We start from the raw sequence: 17,780 nt of genomic DNA on the forward strand, positions 1-17,780 counted from the left end.
CAGTATTTGGGGAACTAGCAGTCATAGGAACCCCTTCTCCTTAAAACATTTGACATCCAATAACCATTTGAATATTTGCCGGTAGGGATAAATGGTAACAATTGCATCTGTAAACCCTATGACTTTAGCAAAACAAATTCTTTTGTTCAATTGTTTTGTTGCAGGTTGAAAAATATGTCGTTGTTACAGCAATCATCATTGTGACAACCCTCTTGATCATCTATAGTTCGAGCAGTGGCAACAGCTCGTTGGGTTACAAAAGTGGCTTCATCTACCATGTTGTGAATCGGGCGCCACTAAATTTAAAGAAATGGGTCACAAAAGATGGTTACTTACCAGTTGTTGGGAACAAGGTAAGACCCTCTCTGAGCTTTTCCTTTTGTGAAATAACTTAATGCCGGGAACGTTTAATCCCAAAGAGAGTTAGGCAAAACTGCTTTCTCTGAGAGTGTTTAGAATACCGTGAGGAATAGTTGAAGGAAATGGCATATACAAGTTTGATAAACAAGTGAGAGACAGCAAGAAATAGAATATGATGGAGTTAGATGAAGAATGATTTTTGAGAAGATTTGTAACTCAGGTTGAGATTCTTGATGTAGGTTTGCTTGCTGAGCTGGAAGGTTCATTTCCAGATGTTTTGTCACCCTACTAGGTAACATCTTCAGTGGGCCTCCGGGCAAAGAACTGCTAATAATTTCTGCTTTCTATTTATATGTTCAGGTTTCTTTGGGTTGGTGATGTAATTTCCTGTGGTGATGTCATTTCCTGTTGTTTTTCTCAGGGAGTGGTAGATGGCGTCTAACTTGATATGTTTGTTGATAGAGTATATATGTTCAAAAAGAAAACTAGTCACCAGGATACATGGACATCAATTAGCCGCAAAATGATATGACCCTCTCTCACTAGTATCCTTACATATAGATAAGGAAGGACACCACTTCGACTGGGACAATACATCCATCCGAGGACAAGCCAAATAGAGAGACACAGGAGAATTCCTAGAAGCATGGCATTCCAACTGGAACTCTTATCAACAAGCACATCGAGTTAGACCCCATGTACCACCCCTGAGAAAAAGAACAGGAAATGACATCACCAACCCAAAGAAACTCGAACATATAAATAGAAAGCAGGAATTATCAGCAGTTCTTCGCATGGAGACCCGCTGATGTTACCTAGGGTGATGAAACGTTTGGAAATGAACCTTCCATCTCAGCAAGCAAACCTACATCCAGTGTTAGATGAAGAATCATGGGAGTTGGCTCATTTAGAGCATTAGTACTGACATAAGGACAGCACGGTGGCTCAGTGGTTAGCATTTCTGTCACACAATGTCAGGCACCCAGGTTCGAATCCTGTCTTGGGTGACTCTCTGTGTGAAGTTGGCATATTCTCCCTGTGTCTGAGTGGGTTTCCTCCAGGTGCTCCACTTTCCTCCCACAATCCAACTCTGTTCACAATCCAAAGATGTGCAGATCAGGTGAATTGGCCATGCTAAATTGCCCATAGTGTTAGGTGCATTAGTAAGGGGTAAATATATGGTAGGGGAATGGGTCTAGGTGGTTTACAGTTCGAAGGTTGGTGTGGACTTCTGGGCTAAGTGTCCTGTTTCCACACTAAGGAATCTAATCTATAAATCAGTTTAGCTGAATGGTATGTTTCTACGCTGTAAATCATTATAATGCTTTAAAATATCCATGGATGATTTTAAAAAAAATTAACTGGCCCATTTAAATCCTGTTGGGAATTGGAACCTGTCTTTTCCAGCTGTTATTGCAATATAAGACAAAGAACTGCAGATGCTGGAGATCTGAAACAAAAAAAAACCAAATTGCTGGAGAAACTCAGCAGGTCTGGCAGCATTTGTGGAGAGAGAAACAGTTAACGTTTCGAGAGAACTTCTTTCGAACTTAAAGCAGTTTTGATTCTTTGTCTGCCTATCATTTTCCTTTCTCTCTAGGCTCCCTCTCCATCTAACCTTCACTCCTTCTCCCAACCCTTGTCATCAGCATAACTACCACCTTTGATCAGCTGCTTCTAGTTCTGAAGAAAGGTCTTTGGATTCGAAACATTAACTCTGTTCTTCTGTCCACAGATGCTGCCAAATGCGCTGCACTTCTGGATTTGTTTGTTGCAGTCTTTGTAGCTCCAGTTATGACCAGATGTTGGTGCTTGTTAGTGCCTGTTTGATCTATTTGAAATAGCTATCTGCTTAGTCCCACTTCCTGTCTTTCCCTGCAACTTGTTTGTTTTTCAAGTATTTCTTAATTTCTCCTTTGAAAGTTTGTATCAAATTTACTTCTACCACCCTTCCAGGCATTGAATTCCAGATCATGGTAACTCATTGCATCTTTTAAAAGTGACTCATCATCTCCCCTCCCCAGTTCTTTCGACAATTGACCTAAATTTGTGTCCTCTGGTTTTTTGAGCCACCCGCTAATGGAAACAGTTTCTCCTTATTTACTCAAACATAAATAATTGCACACACCTATTTGAATCTCCCTTGTAGCTTCTCTTAAGAACGAGAAAATTGACAGTTTTCCCCAGTGTCTCCACACTGTTGGGGGATGTAAGATAGGAACTTCAAGAATGAGATAGATGTTCTTAATCAGTAAGGGAGTAGAGAGTTATCTTGGAACATAGTAACAGGAGTAGGCCATTCAGTCTTTCAGCCTGTCCCACCATTCAGTGAGATCATGGCTGACCTATGGCCTAACTCCATATACCTGCCTTTGGCCCATATCTCTTAATTTTTTTTGTTAAGCAAAGATATTAAACTTAATAACTGGTTCAGCATCCACTGCCATTTGTGGAAGATAGTTCCAAACATCTACTACCCTTATGAAAGTGCTTTGTAACATCTCTCCTGAACAGTCTGGTCCTAACTCTCAGACAATGCCCCCTAGTTTTAGAATTCCCAACCAGCAGAAATGGGTACCCTGTCCTTTCCTGTTAATAACTTGAAGTATTCAATTAGATCACCCTTTAATTTCTAAATTCTAGAGAAAACAGGCGTAATTTGTTTACTCTCTCATAACTTAATTCCTGAAGTTCAGATACCATTCTTGTCAACCTACATTGTTCTTCCTCCAATACCAAAGGTAGAGGGTGCCCAGATCTACTCAGAGTACTCCAAGTGGAGTCTAACCAGGGTGTTGTATAACTGCAGCATAACTCCTGCATCCTTGTTCTCTGTTCCCCTGGATATAAAGGCTAAAATTCTATTCCATTCCATTAGCTTTCTTGATTGTTTTCTGCACCTGCTTGTGACATTTTAAAGATTTATGCACCTGAACTCCTAAGTTCCTTTGGGCATCCACTGCATTTAACTACACACCATCTAGAAAGTACCCTGATCTATCCTTTTCAGTCCAAAATGGATAAGCTCACACTTGCTTACATTGAACTCTATCTTCCACAATTTTTTGCCTATTCACTTAATCTATCAATATTCCCTTGTCATTTTATGCTGTCATCTACACTATCTACAATCTACAAGAGCAAATTTAGATATGTGACTTGCTATGCCATTTTCCACATTATTAATAAACAATATGAATAATTGAGGCCCTTTGGGACAGGATTGGTTACATCCTGTCACCTATTGTCCCTAATTTCTGTCATCCACAACTCAACCATTTTCCCAGCCATTTCAATAATTTGCCCTCAATTCACTTCTACCTTAGTTAACAGTCAAAAAGCTTTATATCAAAGAGCTTCTGGTAGTTCCATGTAAAAACATCCGTTGGCTTAGTCACTCCGTTAAAGAGTTAATTGAGATTTGTCAGGCATGACCTACCTGTCATAAATCCATGATTAATTGAAAATTTAGTGCCCTATTCATGATTATAGACTCCAATAATTTCCCCACCACAGATATTAGGCTAACTGGTCTGTATTTCCTGGTTTTCTTCTTACGCCCTTCCTAAAAAGCAGAGTACACTTGCAATTTTCCAATCCATTGGGAGGACTCCAAAATCTAGGCATCTCTGAAAAATTGTAGTTAGAACATCTACAGTATGCTCTCCTACTTCCTTTAATACCCTTAGATGGAAACTGCCAGGAATTTGTTATTCTTTAAACTCCATTAACTTCCTCATTGCTGATGTTTACTTTAATTTTTTTTAGTCCCTGTTTCCATTGCACGACTAATTTGCCCTGAACCTCTGGTAAGCTATCCTCCTTTGGTACTGTAAATACTGAGGCAAAGTAATTATTCAATATGTCTGTCATTTCCCTGTAGTCATTGACAATATCCCCAGTTTCAGTCTTTAGTGGGTCAACATGGCTCTTCATCACCCGCTTTCCTTTTATGTAATTATAAAATTTCTTATTGATTTTGATGTCTCTTGCACGTTTCCTTTCATAATCCCCTTTAGTAGCTCTTATAAACTGTTTTTTGGCCCTTTGCTAGTCGTTTTCTCTTTCCAATCAGCAGGATCTGTGCTGTTGTTTGCATTTTAGTTTTATGCTGACCATTACTTCTTTAGTTGTGGCTGTTTTTTCAGTGAAGTAGAGCTTTTCCCTCTCGAGTATAAATGGGTTTTGTAATGGGTTAAATGTTTCTTTAAACGTCCTCCACTATTCTTCAGTTGTTTTACCTTTGAGCAGACGTTTCCAGTTTACTGTGGACCATCTCTGTCTCATCTCATTAAAGTCAGCTTTAACTAAGTCTAGAACTCTCGTAGCTGATTCAAGCTTTTTGCTTCCAAAGCTATGTTGAACTCGATCATGTTATGATCACTATTTCGTAGAAACCCTACAATATGGAAACAGGCCATTCAGCCCATCGAGTCTGCACTGAACCTCTGAGGAGCATTCCACCTAGACACCCCAAACCTGTAATTCTCATGGCTAATCCATTTACCTGCACAACCCTAGACACTATATGGGCAATTTAGCATGGCCAGTCCACCTAACCTGCACATCTTTGGACTGTGGGAGGAAACTGGAGCACCCGGAGAAAACCCACGCAGACACGGGAAAAATGTGCAACCTGCACTCAGAGTTGCCAGTGGGTGGAATCGAACCTGGGTACCTGGCGCAATGAGGCAGCAGTGCGAACCACTGAGCCACCATGTCATTCCCAAATTAGCTAGGGTTAAAGGGAAAAGGCAGAGAACCAGGCTTGAGGATTATCAGATCTTGATCTCCATTAACGGTGGAGCAGATGGATTCGGTCAAATTTGTCCATGCCGAGCAGATATCCCAACCCAATCTAGTCCCACCTGCCAGCACCCAGCCCATATCCCTCCAAAACCTTCCTATTTATATACCCATCCAAATGCCTTTTAAATGTTACAATTGTACCAGCCTCCACCACTTCCTTTGGCAGCTCCTTCCATACACGTACCACCCTCTGTGTGAAAAAGTTGCCCTGTAGGTCTCTTTTTTAATCTTTTCCCCTCTCTTCCTAAACCTATGCCCTCTAGTTATGCACTCCCTGGCCCCAGGGAAAAGACTTTGTCTATTTATCCTATCCATGACCCTCATAATTTTGTAAACCTCTATAAGGTTACCCCTCAGCCTCCAACACAGCCCCAGCCTATTCAGCGTCTCCCTATAGCTCAAATCCTCCAACCCTGGTAACATCCTTATAGATCTTTTCTGAACCCTTTCAAGTTTCACAATATCTTTCCAATAGGAAGGGGACCAGAATTGCACGCAATATTCCAACAGTGGCCTAACCAATGTCCCGTACAGCCGCAACATGACCTCTCAACTCCTGTACTCAACACTCTGACCAATAAAGGAAAGCATACCAAACGCCTTCTTCACTATCCTATCTACCTGTGACTCCACTTTCAAGGAGCTATGAACTTGCACTCCAAGGTCTCTTTGTTCGGTATAAGTCCTGCTACGTTTTGCTTTTCCAAAATGCAGCACCTCACATTTATCTGAATTAAACTCCATCTGCCACTTCTCAGCCCATCGGCCCATCTGGTCAAGATCTTGTTGTAATCTGAGGTAACCTTCTCCGCTGTCCACTGCACCTCCAATTTTGGTGTCATCTGCAAACTTACTAACTGTACCTCTTATGCTCGCATCCAAATCATTTACGTAAATGACAAAAAGTAGAAAACCCAGCACTGATCCTTGTGGCACTCCACTGGTCACAGGCCTCCAGTCTGAAAAACAACCATCTACCACCACCCTCTGTCTTCTACCTTTGAGCCAGTTCTGTATCCAAATGGCTAGTTCTCCCTGTATTCCATGAGATCTAACCTTGCTAACCAGTCTCCCATGGATAACCTTGTCGAATGCTGATGGGCTGAATGGCCTAATTCTGCTCCATAGTCTTCTGAAGGAGTAAGGTCAAAGTTGACCAAACTACTTCCTTGTAACTATAGTTCAAATGAATGTTTAATACCTGTGCCATTTCCCTCTCGTTGTAAAGTTCTGTGTTGTAAAGAGGACCTTGAAAGTTAATTCAGTATTATCCAGGTATTGAAGGAAAAACAGCTGACTGCATTAAAGGAATGAGTTGGAATTGATTTAGCATGACCGAACTTTGCAACCGTCATAAGTTGGTGACTCCACGTTGTACAGAGGTTTGATAATTTCAGTTAATCATCTCACAATCAGGTCAGCTATCTTACCAATAATTAATAGTTGTTGCCGCAGCTTATTGGAAAAAAGAATGTCACTCTTGTTTTCTCTCCCCGCTTGCCTGCTCCTTTTGAAGAAGTCTTTGTGTTGAGTGTAGTTCCGAGAGGGTCTGAAGTTCGCAGTGCCTCACTGAGTCTGAACAATGTGCAGCACTGGCTCTCAATCTTTCTTCACTCAACAGGTATATTGTTTCTTGCAAGATAGCTTTCAGGAGTGCAAACCGCACTTGATCATTATTTCCCCTTATTCCAACAATCATTAAATCCCATTTGCAATCAAATAACAATGGGAAAAGAACTAAAGCCAAGATGAGGAAAATCTTATCTTCTACAGTGAGTAGTTTGAGTCATGCAGCACAGAAACATACCCTTTGGTGCAACTCATGCTGAACATAATTGCAAACTAAACTAGTCCCACCTGCCAGCTCCTGGCTGATCTCTCTCAAAACCTTTCCTATTCATGTATCCAGTCAAATGTCTTTGAAAGGTTGTAATTGTGCCCATATCAACCACTTCCTCGAGAAGTTCATTCCACATGCGAACCACCCTCTGTGTAAAATATTTGCCCCTCATGTCTTTTTAAAATCTCTCTCCTCTAACCTGAACAGTGTGCCCTCAGTCTTGAAATCCCCCATCATAGGGAAAGGGACGGCCTTGTTATTTTATAAACCTCTATAAGGTCACCTCTCAACCTCCTACACATCAGTGAAAAAAGTCCCAGTCTGTCCAGCCTTTCTTTATACCTCGAACTTTCCATACCTAGCGGCTTCACATCTTTAAAGTGTGGGGAATGGAAACAGAGACAATAGTGGAGGAAATGTTTGCAGATTCCCAGGGAATGAGCAAGGGAGAGTGCGACCAATTAGACAGTTCTCTCAAGGAGTGGGTACAGCAGACTGGACTGGCTCCCTTCTGGTCTCTGGTGGAAGATCAGCTATCCAAACTGGGATAGAAACAGAAATGCTGGAGAAAGGTCTGCCAGTGTCTGTGGAAAGAAAGCAGAGTCAATATCTTGAGTCAGAACAGTTCTGAAAAAGACTCACGTGACTCAAACTATTACCTCTGTTTCTCTCTCCACAGACCTGCTGAGTTTTTCCAGCAATATTAGGGTGTTTTTTCAGCATCTGCAATTTCTCATTTAATTTGAACTGGAATTGTGGAGACATCTGTTCAGGTCTATCTTGGCACCACAAACAAACATTGACCTACTGACAATGAAAGCGACTCATTGATAATCAATGTTGTGCCAAAACACTCGAGTAGACAAAACTGACAGGGTGGTAAAGACCAACGAGGGCTGCTTTCTCATTAGAGAGATGATCGGTGGCGGTGGTTTAATGTGAGGGTCGCCATTCCTCAGACGAGAGGGGCTGTTGAGAAAGTTGTGGTAACCTCAGCTGGTGAGGGAATGGAACTCACGCTATTGGCATCACCTATGCATCGCAAACCAGCCATCCAACCAACTGAACTAAATAGGTTGTGCCCACAAATTGACTACAATACCGCAACTGAACAATTAAGAGTTTAAAAAACACCCATGTTCAAAAGGGAAATGTTGAAATTTGGTGAAATGTTCCACACACCTCCCCTGTTCCACCCCACACTCCCAAACGTGTACGCGCGCGCGCACACACACACACACACACACACAAACTTCCCCAGTGCAATTTAAACCAATTCAGGAATCACCCTGACCATGCCAATGTTAATTGACTTTCTATCTCTGTGGTGTGACGATGCAGTGAAGGCCACAATGCCAATTTTAATGACGCAGTCAAACTCTTGTTCCAGACCATGAGCCTCCACTGCAGGCAGTGTGCCCTTGTCACAAGTTCCAGCCACTTACTGGGCAGTGAGCTGGGCTCACAAATCGACCAGACTGAGTGCACTATCCGCATGAACGATGCACCGACGACCGGCTACGAGGCAGACGTTGGGAGTAAGACTACGCTGCGAGTCATTGCCCATTCCAGTGTTTACCGGGTGATAAGGAAACCCCAGGAGTTCCTGAACAAGAGCCAGGGGACGGTCTGTATTTTCTGGGGACCCCCACAGAAGATGCAGAAGAACAGCCGAGGGGGCCTGTACCGACTGATTCACCAAGTGGGCCTGGCGTTCTCCAAGCTGTCTGCTTTTGTTATTGCTCCAAAAAGGATGCAGCAGTTTGATGACTTGTTTCAGAGGGAAACTGGGAGAGACAGGTAGAGTAACAACAATTATTTGTCGGAAATAGGTATTTGTCTGAGTGCTCCTTGCCATTTCCCCCACCTCTATCCCTCACCCCGACATAATACTAGAAACATAGAATTTTACAGTTCAGGAGAAGGCCATTCGACCCATCGTGTCTGTACCAGCCCCTGAGAGAGTCATCCAACCAATCCCACTCTGTGCCTCTATCCCCATAGCCCTCTAACTTGGTCCCTTTCAAATGTACATTTTACCCTCTTTAGAAACCTCCCGTGGAATCTGCCTTGCCCACTCTCCCAGGCAGCACATTCCAACTGTTAACAACTCTCTGACTAAAGAAGGTTCTCCTCAGCCAGACTCCGGGCTTTCTTGCTGACAATTTTGAAGTTGTGACCCCTAGTTACTGACCTAGTAACTACTGCAAACAGAATATCCTCTTTTCTGGAATTTCTGTGGTCCCAGCGACCATAAGACATAGGAGTGGAAGTAAGGCCATTTGGCCCATCGCCCATGATATGTAAATATTGGCAGTGACAAGCAGTGCACTGCTTCTGCCACTCACTTTTTGCACATTACCTGTTTCCAACAGGAGTGTTAATTCTGGTGGATATCCTCACATTAGCCTCTACCCCATGTTAGCTTTGGAAATGTAGGTCCCTTTAAGGGTCAGCCAGAAGGTATTTTCTAACCAACCTCTTCAGTAATGTTATTACATTGTCTCTGAAGTAATTGGGACTTGAACCCAGGCCTCCTGGCTTAGAGGTATGGACACAAACCCAGTGTTACACAACAGCCCCTCTAAGGGTAAACTCAACTGCTTTGAGTTGATTATGACCGGGTAACATTCCGTTAACTTTGTATTGAGAGATGGGTCTCTGCTCTCGGTGGGCTTTGTTTCTGATATGGCGTATACTTTCATTTGCTAATTGGATGATTCTGTGGTGGGTTTCCAAATGGAACAGCTGGGTTACCCATCTGGTGTGTGGGGGCGATGTGGGCACGGTCAGGGGACCCACTTGTAGGCCTGTCTAACATGGCCATCAACACATTCTCACGCACTCACTCTCACACATACACACACTCACACACATTCTCACATTCATACACACACACTCACTCTCTCACACTCTCACTCACACTCTCACTTTCACACACACTCTCTCTGCCCCCCCCCGTCTGTCTCTCTCTCACACACACACACACACACACACACTTACTCTCACACATGCTCGCTCTCTCACACTCTCTCTCTCCCCCCCCATTCATTCTCTCTCTCACACATGCTTGCTCTCACACACGCTCACTGTCTTACATGTTCTCTCTCTCATACATTCTCACACGCTCTCCCTCTCTCTCATACACGCTCGCTGTCTCTCACACACTTGCTCTCTCCCTCTCTCTCACACACTCTCTCCCTCTCTCCCACTCTCTCACTCTCTCACTTTCTCTCTTTCTCCCACACATGCTCTCTCTCACTCACTCTTTCACACTCACATTCTATCTCTCTCACTCCCCTCCAGGGGCTGATTATATCCACCCATTTGTGTGACTGACCTCATGATCCACTGGCCATGACCCTTGAGCTGAATGTCCTGTGTCTCTAAATGCTATCTTTCAGGAGGAGATTGTTAATGGGACATTCTTCTGTCTTTCCCTTCTCTCTGAAGGAAGAAATCGCATTCCTGGTTGAGTACAGGCTGGTTCACTATGGTGATAGCCATTGAACTCTGTGACAATGTCCAAGTATATGGAATGGCACCACCTCATCACTGCAGGTATGTGCTTTATTTTCTGATCAGTGACCAGGATCCAGGCAATAGGGACACTAGCAGAAGTACCTCAAACCTGCTAGCCATCCAATCATGGTTGAATCTACCTCAGTTGCCACAATATTGCTGTTTCCTTAATTCCCCAAAGGTTGATCACATTCATTCCTGCATACACTCACCCACTGAGCTTCCCATTCCTCAGGGATTCAGAATTTCAAAACTTCACCATCTCCAAGTGAAGAAATTCCTCCTCATCTCAGTTGGAAATAGCCTACTCCTTATTCTGAGACTTGACTCCCTTAGTTCTACACATCAAGGAAGTGACCTCATCATCAAATCCTATCAGGGAATTAAAGAATTTAATATCTTTACATTTATTTGTAATTCACTTATGGGATGTGGGTGTCGTTGGCTGGGCCCAGTATTTATCGCCTGTCCCTAGTTGCCCCTTGAGAAGGTGGGGGTGAGCTGCCTTCATGAACCGCTGCTGTCCACCTGTTGTGGCTGACCCACAATGCCCTTCGGGAGGGAATTCCAGAACTTTGTCCCAGTGACAGTCAAGAAATGGCAGTATATTTCCAAGTCAGGATGGTGAGTGGCTTAGAGGGGAACTTTCAGGCGGTGATGTTCCCATATATCTGCTGCTCTTGTCCTTCTAGATGGTAGTGTTTGTGCATTTGGAAGGTGTTGTCTGAGGATCTTTGGTGAATTTCTGCACTGCATCTTGTAGATGGTACACACTGCTGTTACTGAGTATTGGTGGTGGAGGGAGTGAATGTTTATAGATGTGGTGCCAATGAAGTGGACTGCTTTGTCCTGGGTGTTGTCTAGCTTCTTGTGTTGGGGCTGCACCCATCCAGGCAAGTGGGGAGTATTCCATCACACTCTTGACTTGTGTCTTGTAGATGGTGGACAGGCTTTGGGGAGTCAGGAGGTGAGTTACTCACTGCAGGGTTCTGATCTGCTCATGTAGCCACTGTGTTTGTGTGGTGAATCTAACTGAATGTCTGGTCAGTGGTAATCCCTAGGGTTTTGATGGTCAGGGATTCAGTGATGGTAGCACCACTGATACCTTTCATTTAGAGCACATCTTATTAATCTAAACTCCAGGGAATATTGGGTGCTGTGCCTTTTGATCTTGTAGTAAAAATATTAAAAATGTTTATTTTCCACACGTTCCGTTGCAACACCAATGAAAAGAGACAGGATAGTACCCCTCCCTTAAACATGTACCACTATGTTAATGCTCTTTCAGTTTAAAACCAAAGCTCTCTGCTATGTATCTCTCTCTTCTCCTTTACGGAATACTGCAGCCTGTGGTGATACCCAAATAAGTGAGGCTATGCTCCGGTACTTTTCAATTGAAAGGCTAATTCTAAAACATTCCCAATAAATGCGATGAAATCCAAGGGCTTTTGTCATTTGCAACTCGATTTCCTTGCCCTACCTTCGATATTCAGTCTGCCCACTGCCAGCACACAGTCACAGCAGGATGTATCATCAACAAGCTGTACTATAAGAGAACGTAAGGAGTAGAAGCAAAAGTAGGCCATTTGGCCCATCAAGTCTGCTGTGCCTTTCAATGAGATTTATGGCTGATCTCTGAATCCTCAACTCCATTATCCTGCCATAACGTTATAACCTTTGATTCTATTACTGATTAAAAAATCAATCTTGAATATACTTTATCACCTAATCTCTCTGGTCCACTGCAGTAAAGACTTCCACAGACACAGTCCCCTCTGAGAGAAGAAATTGCTCCTCATCTCTGTCTTCAATGGTGACCCCTTACTGTGAGATTGTGCCTCTGATTCGAGATTCTCCCATGAGGGGAAACAGCCTTTTCTGTACATACTTTGTCAAATACCTACTTTGTCAAGCCCCCCCCGAATTTCATATGTTTCAATAAGGTCTCTTCTCATACTTCTAAACTCCAAAAGCACCACCTACCCAACCTCTTAGATTTGAGTTATAGGGAGAGGTCGAATAGGCTAGGGCTGTTTTCCCTCGAGTGTCAGAGGCTGAGGGGTGACCGTATGGAGGTCTATAAAATCATAAGGGGCATGGATAGGGTAAACAGACAAAGTCTCTTCCTGGGGTGGTAGAGTCCAAAACTAGAGGGCATAGGTTTAGGGTGAGAGGGGAAAGATATAAAAGAGACCTAAGGGGCAACTTTTTCACACAGAGGGTGGTATGTGTATGGAATGAGCTGCCAGAGGAAGTGGTGGAGGCTAGTACAATTGCAACATTTAAGAAGCATTTGGATGGGTATATGAATACGAAGGGTTTGGAGGGATATGGGCCGGGTGCTGGCAGGTGGGACTAGGTTGAGTTGGGATATCTGGTTGGCATGAATGAGTTGGACTGAAGGGTCATTTTCAGTGCTGCACATCACTATGACTCTAAGGAATCAACCTTTCTCTGGACTCACCAAAGCAGATGGTTAAATTTGAATTCAATTTTAAAAAAATTGGCATGAGAAAAAAGCATCTGGCTCACTAATGTCAGGGAATAAGGGAAGGAAACTGTCACCCTTACCTGGTCTTGCCTACATGTGACTCCAGACCCACAGCAATGTGGTTGACTCTTAACAATTATGGATGGGCAATAAAGGTTTGTCTAGCCAGCAACACCCACATTCTGTGAAGGAATATATATAGAAATGGCTTGGTACTATCACTAGACTATTAATCCAGAGACACGAGCAATATTCTGAGCACTCAGGTTCCAATCTTGCCACAACCACTGGTGAAATTTGAATTTAATAAAATTCTGGAATTAAGGATCTAATGGTGATCATGAAACAATTGTTGAGTGTCAGAAAAACCTATCTGGTTCTCTTTAAGGAAGGAAACTACCATCCTTACCCGGTCTGGCCTACATGTGACTCCACAACCACAGCAATGTAGTTGACTCTTAACTGCCCTCTAGGCAATCAGGGATGGGAAATTGATGCTGGCCCAGCCAGTGCTCTCATTCTGTATGAATAAATAAATAGAATGACTGGCCTGTGAAATTTTCTCTGCACATCCATGCATGGCCACATGGAGGAAGATGTGTCAAGGTTTCAGGACCCTGCAGCACTCTTGTGATGACATCATAGATCTGCACATCACTGACCATAAATAGCACAGTGTGGGTGGAGTTAGAACACTGGAAACAATTAGTGAATACACTAACAAATATTCAAATAAGATATTTTTGCCCTTAAATAATGTAACAATAAAAGTAGAACCTGGTATATCCACATTATCAAGTATAGCAATATAGTAAGCTGTGTTGCCTTGAAGTCTAAGTCTGAAAACAGGTCTTGACTTTGCCGCTTCCTTGACCAATCGTCTTGAATCCAAACTCGTCACACGATAGAGAGGAAGGACAATGGAGCGATCTCCCATCGAGCGTAGAGAATCAGTGGGGGCAAGTAAAAGAAAAATTTGGGACCAGGTCACAACTACATGTTGGGGGAAACATTAGTATTATCTCTCTTTTTAACTTGTGGTTTTTTTTGTGTACAGGGAAGCTCAGCCCAAGCGGATGCCTTATCACTATTATGAGCCGAAAGGTCCCGATGAATGTAGGACCTTCATTGGGAATGAGCGAGCCAAGAAGGGGAACCACCATCGTTTCATCACCGAGAAGGATGTGTTTGCTGAATGGGCACAGCTTTACAACATTTCCTTCCTGCAGCCCAGCTGGTGATGAGCGTGATAACACACTGCAGTCTGCCTGCCTCTCCATCCTGCTACTTCATGTCCATATCAGGGAAACAGAATCCATTCTGGTGTCAAGGAAAGGCTGGAACTCAAGTCCTTCACTGGGTGCTCAGGGAATCGCAGGGCTGTCAGGGAATGGGGGTTGGAGTAATGATGGATAAGTGCAACAGGATTCCAAGTGCAGTGGGCAGATGTTACAGTTGTCCCCCTTTGGACACTAACTGCTGTCAGATATACTGTGGAGCAGATTCATTCAACCACTCTGCTTATGAGAGAAATCCACCATGTGACCCTAATTGTACAGAGGTGTTTCTGTGTATTTGCAACAGGATATGATCTGATTCACGCAATGCAACACAAATTCCTGTTTAAAGTCTTTTAATGCCCTTTGTGTTAGCGCTGAAGAATTGAGCCACCCAATAATGATTGTGCAGAATGGAACATTGTGCTTGATTTCAGACAAACCACCTTTAAAAACTTCTTCAACTTTCAAAGTTTTATATCATCTCACACAATTAATTAATGGAAGATGCGTCTGTTCTTCACCGATCTTCCCGATCCCTTCAAGAACACCCATGTCTGCAAAAGAGTGGGGTACCATGCTGTCTGATAACTTTGCTCAATGGGCTGGAGCAGCTTTGTGTTCTTACTGTTGTTGGCTCAGTGACTGAAAGCGGGGGATTATATTTTGAGCTGCTATACCTAGTGGATGTCAAGATCTCCAGAATTCAATCTGTGGTAGAAGACTGTTGTTTCAGGAGGGACAAGGCTCCACTGCTTTACCTTTCTTGTACTCAGCCTGAGCTTTCACTGATATTCGGAACAGTGGGTGTGGTTCGGAATATACCATACATACAAGAAAATGAATTTCGCCTGACTGGTTCGAATCCCTGAACACTGCCACTTTGATGTTACAACCCAAATGAATCCCACACACAGTATCTCATTGATTTCATTGTGAGTAATATGCTCAAGATCATTCTGTGACTGTAATGAGCAACTCCAGTTGGACCAAGTCATTTGAAAGTTGTTTTGACTTGTGATTGTAATCATTTCCTTCTTGTAGTTTGATGAGATGGTTATTGAGAATGGTCAATTGGAGACTGACCCAGGATGGACAATCAGCTTCTTGTGACGTGAGCTGCATCAGGGCTTTTTTTGTTTCCCATCAGGCATTGCTGCCCTGTTCAGTTTCCTGTTGGGCTGACTGCTCATACTTAAAATGTAAAACTCGCCATCATAGGTGACTGTTTTGAAACAGAAACCCTTTTCTCTATTTCTCGATTTCAAGAATTTTTGCAGCAAAGGCAAAGTTCAGAACTTGACCTTCTCCTCCGATCAACTCTGAACTTGGTGAAAGATTTAGTGAACTTGCCTGATTTATTTCAACTTGGTGGGCAATGGTGATATGTATTGATGCAAATCTTTGCAAGTTGTTAATATTCTTCCCTCTTTTTCCTATCCCTATCACACTGCTTTGTAATTCAGCCTCGACTTGCTCACAGTGCTGTCCATTTGAGTGTCCCAAGATCAGGTGCATCACGGACTGGGTGCACAGCAGGACCTCTGCCCAAATAATGTGCCTTAATCCCTGATCCTGAAGACCATATTGTGCTGCCCTTGTGACACCTTTGACACATAGATCTTCCTGACTCTTCCAGTGACTGCTTCATTGTGCTGTAGACTCCAACCATTGGGAACCAATGTGCTTGAACTTAACATCAGCTGTGGGTTTATATTCATGGATCCCACACTCCATTAACATCAGACTCTCAGAAGTGACTGACACTGACCCTCACATACGTTTCGACCTGCTCCCAGAGAATCGCACTCCCCATCCCCTGAACTCTCTAGTCGGTTCTTGGTGCTCTGTAACTTCTCTAGTTATCTTACGAACCACTTTTACCTGTCCTACAGTTCCTCCTAATTCATTATGAACCTTACGTCTTTCTAGTGTATGCATATTGTTGGTGATGACAGATGCAGAAGAACCTGGATAACAGACACAACAAGATTGGAAAAGGCAAAGACCAAGTTGGAAGTAGCACCAGGGTGTGTAGGACAGAAGAGGGCAGATCCGTCAAACTGTTGACCCACCTTCTGGGGTAAAAGAGGGTACTATCTACATCACAGATTGTTGCCTGGGAAACACAGACATCTGTTTCAGGAAACATAGGATTCCATCGCCAGTAATTTTGAATTTAATTCTTTGCAGGTACCTTTTTAAATGGAAAAATGAAATTGAACACATGTACTGCACTGACTGAAAGATGGTTGGGGTATATAATCAGTGTAGGAAGGAGAGGGGTCTATTTTTATGCATGGTCCAGTGAGTTGAGTGAACAGAAGCTTGTTGTCATTGACTAAACCAAAGATAATGTAAATGCTTTTTGTTCTGGAGTAAAAAACACAAATCTGGTAAAATGTCAGAATGGAGAAAGTTTATAATATAATGAAGGTACAGATTAAATTAGTGGTAGTTGTCTTTTCCCTAGGAATGGAGATTCCCAGACTAGGGGGCACATTTTTAAGGTGAGAGGGGAGAGATTTAAAAAAGACATGAGGGGCAACTCTTTTACACAGATGGTTGTTCACATGTGGAATGAACTTCCTGAGGAAGTGGTGGATCTGGGTACAGTTTAAGAGACATTTGGATAAGTACATAAATAGGAAAGATTTGGACGGATATGGGCCAGGAGCAGGCAGGTGGGACTAGTTTAGTTTGAGATTATGTTCAGCATGGACTGGTTGCACTGAAGGGTTCTGTTTCTGTGCTGTGTGACTCAATGACAGATTTTTACTTAACGACTATTTTGCAATTTGTTTTTAAAAATGGAATAGAAAATTCGTGTGGTATTATGAAATTTTCTCAAGTTGACTATTATACGGAATGTTGTCTTTTTAATTCCAAAATATCCAGCTTTTCAATATTTGTGAAGGACGTATTTCTGTAATTCAGGAGAGACTGTGGATCTGTGTGCTATATACAGTATGGTACCACAGTAAGGAATTACTGGTCCCAGCTGGAGGAGCTGTTTCCCATCAGATTTACAATCTGCACAATTCCGAGCTTCGAGCCTTCTGACTAGAACTTTGTGCAGAACATTGTCGATAGTGTTGCGTTATGTCTCACACCCAGTATGCCTTCAGGTCACGTTGTACAATAAAGTGATGATATTAGGAGCTCATTGGAACCTTTGCTGGTATCTGAGTGTTTGGATTTGTATTGCTAACTCGCAGTGTTTGCCCATTGCACAGCTTTGGTAGTTCTCTATCTGCCCTCTCATCGGTCATTTCTTTCATTCTGAACTGGTAAACATTGTGTCCAACATTATGTTACACACAAGCATTGCATTCTTCTGGCACAAGTGTCTGGGATAACTCTAAGCTATTAAGTTACATTAAGAGCAGCATGCTTCCAGTAGAGTCCCATACTTCAAGTGGGCTTGGGGTAAGATGGAGTCTGAAACCTTTATACCCTTAGGTCACATGCTATGATGTAG

The 17,780-nt window shown here is 42.9% G+C and overlaps 1 protein-coding gene across 1 annotated transcript; it reads left to right on the forward strand.

Annotated features, from left to right (window-relative positions):
• The first annotated feature begins 206 nt into the window (after window positions 1-206).
• On the forward strand, window positions 207-17,460 carry st6galnac6 (ST6 (alpha-N-acetyl-neuraminyl-2,3-beta-galactosyl-1,3)-N-acetylgalactosaminide alpha-2,6-sialyltransferase 6). Its single transcript, XM_072565805.1, has 4 exons — window positions 207-353; window positions 8,400-8,809; window positions 10,463-10,570; window positions 14,080-17,460. The coding sequence occupies exons 2-4, from the start codon at window positions 8,403-8,405 to the stop codon at window positions 14,261-14,263; spliced, it is 699 nt and encodes a 232-aa protein (XP_072421906.1). The 5' UTR covers window positions 207-353; window positions 8,400-8,402; the 3' UTR covers window positions 14,264-17,460.
• The last annotated feature ends 320 nt before the right edge of the window (window positions 17,461-17,780 follow it).

Source organism: Chiloscyllium punctatum, chromosome 49 (assembly GCF_047496795.1).
Source record: "Chiloscyllium punctatum isolate Juve2018m chromosome 49, sChiPun1.3, whole genome shotgun sequence".
Classification (NCBI taxonomy): domain Eukaryota; kingdom Metazoa; phylum Chordata; class Chondrichthyes; order Orectolobiformes; family Hemiscylliidae; genus Chiloscyllium; species Chiloscyllium punctatum.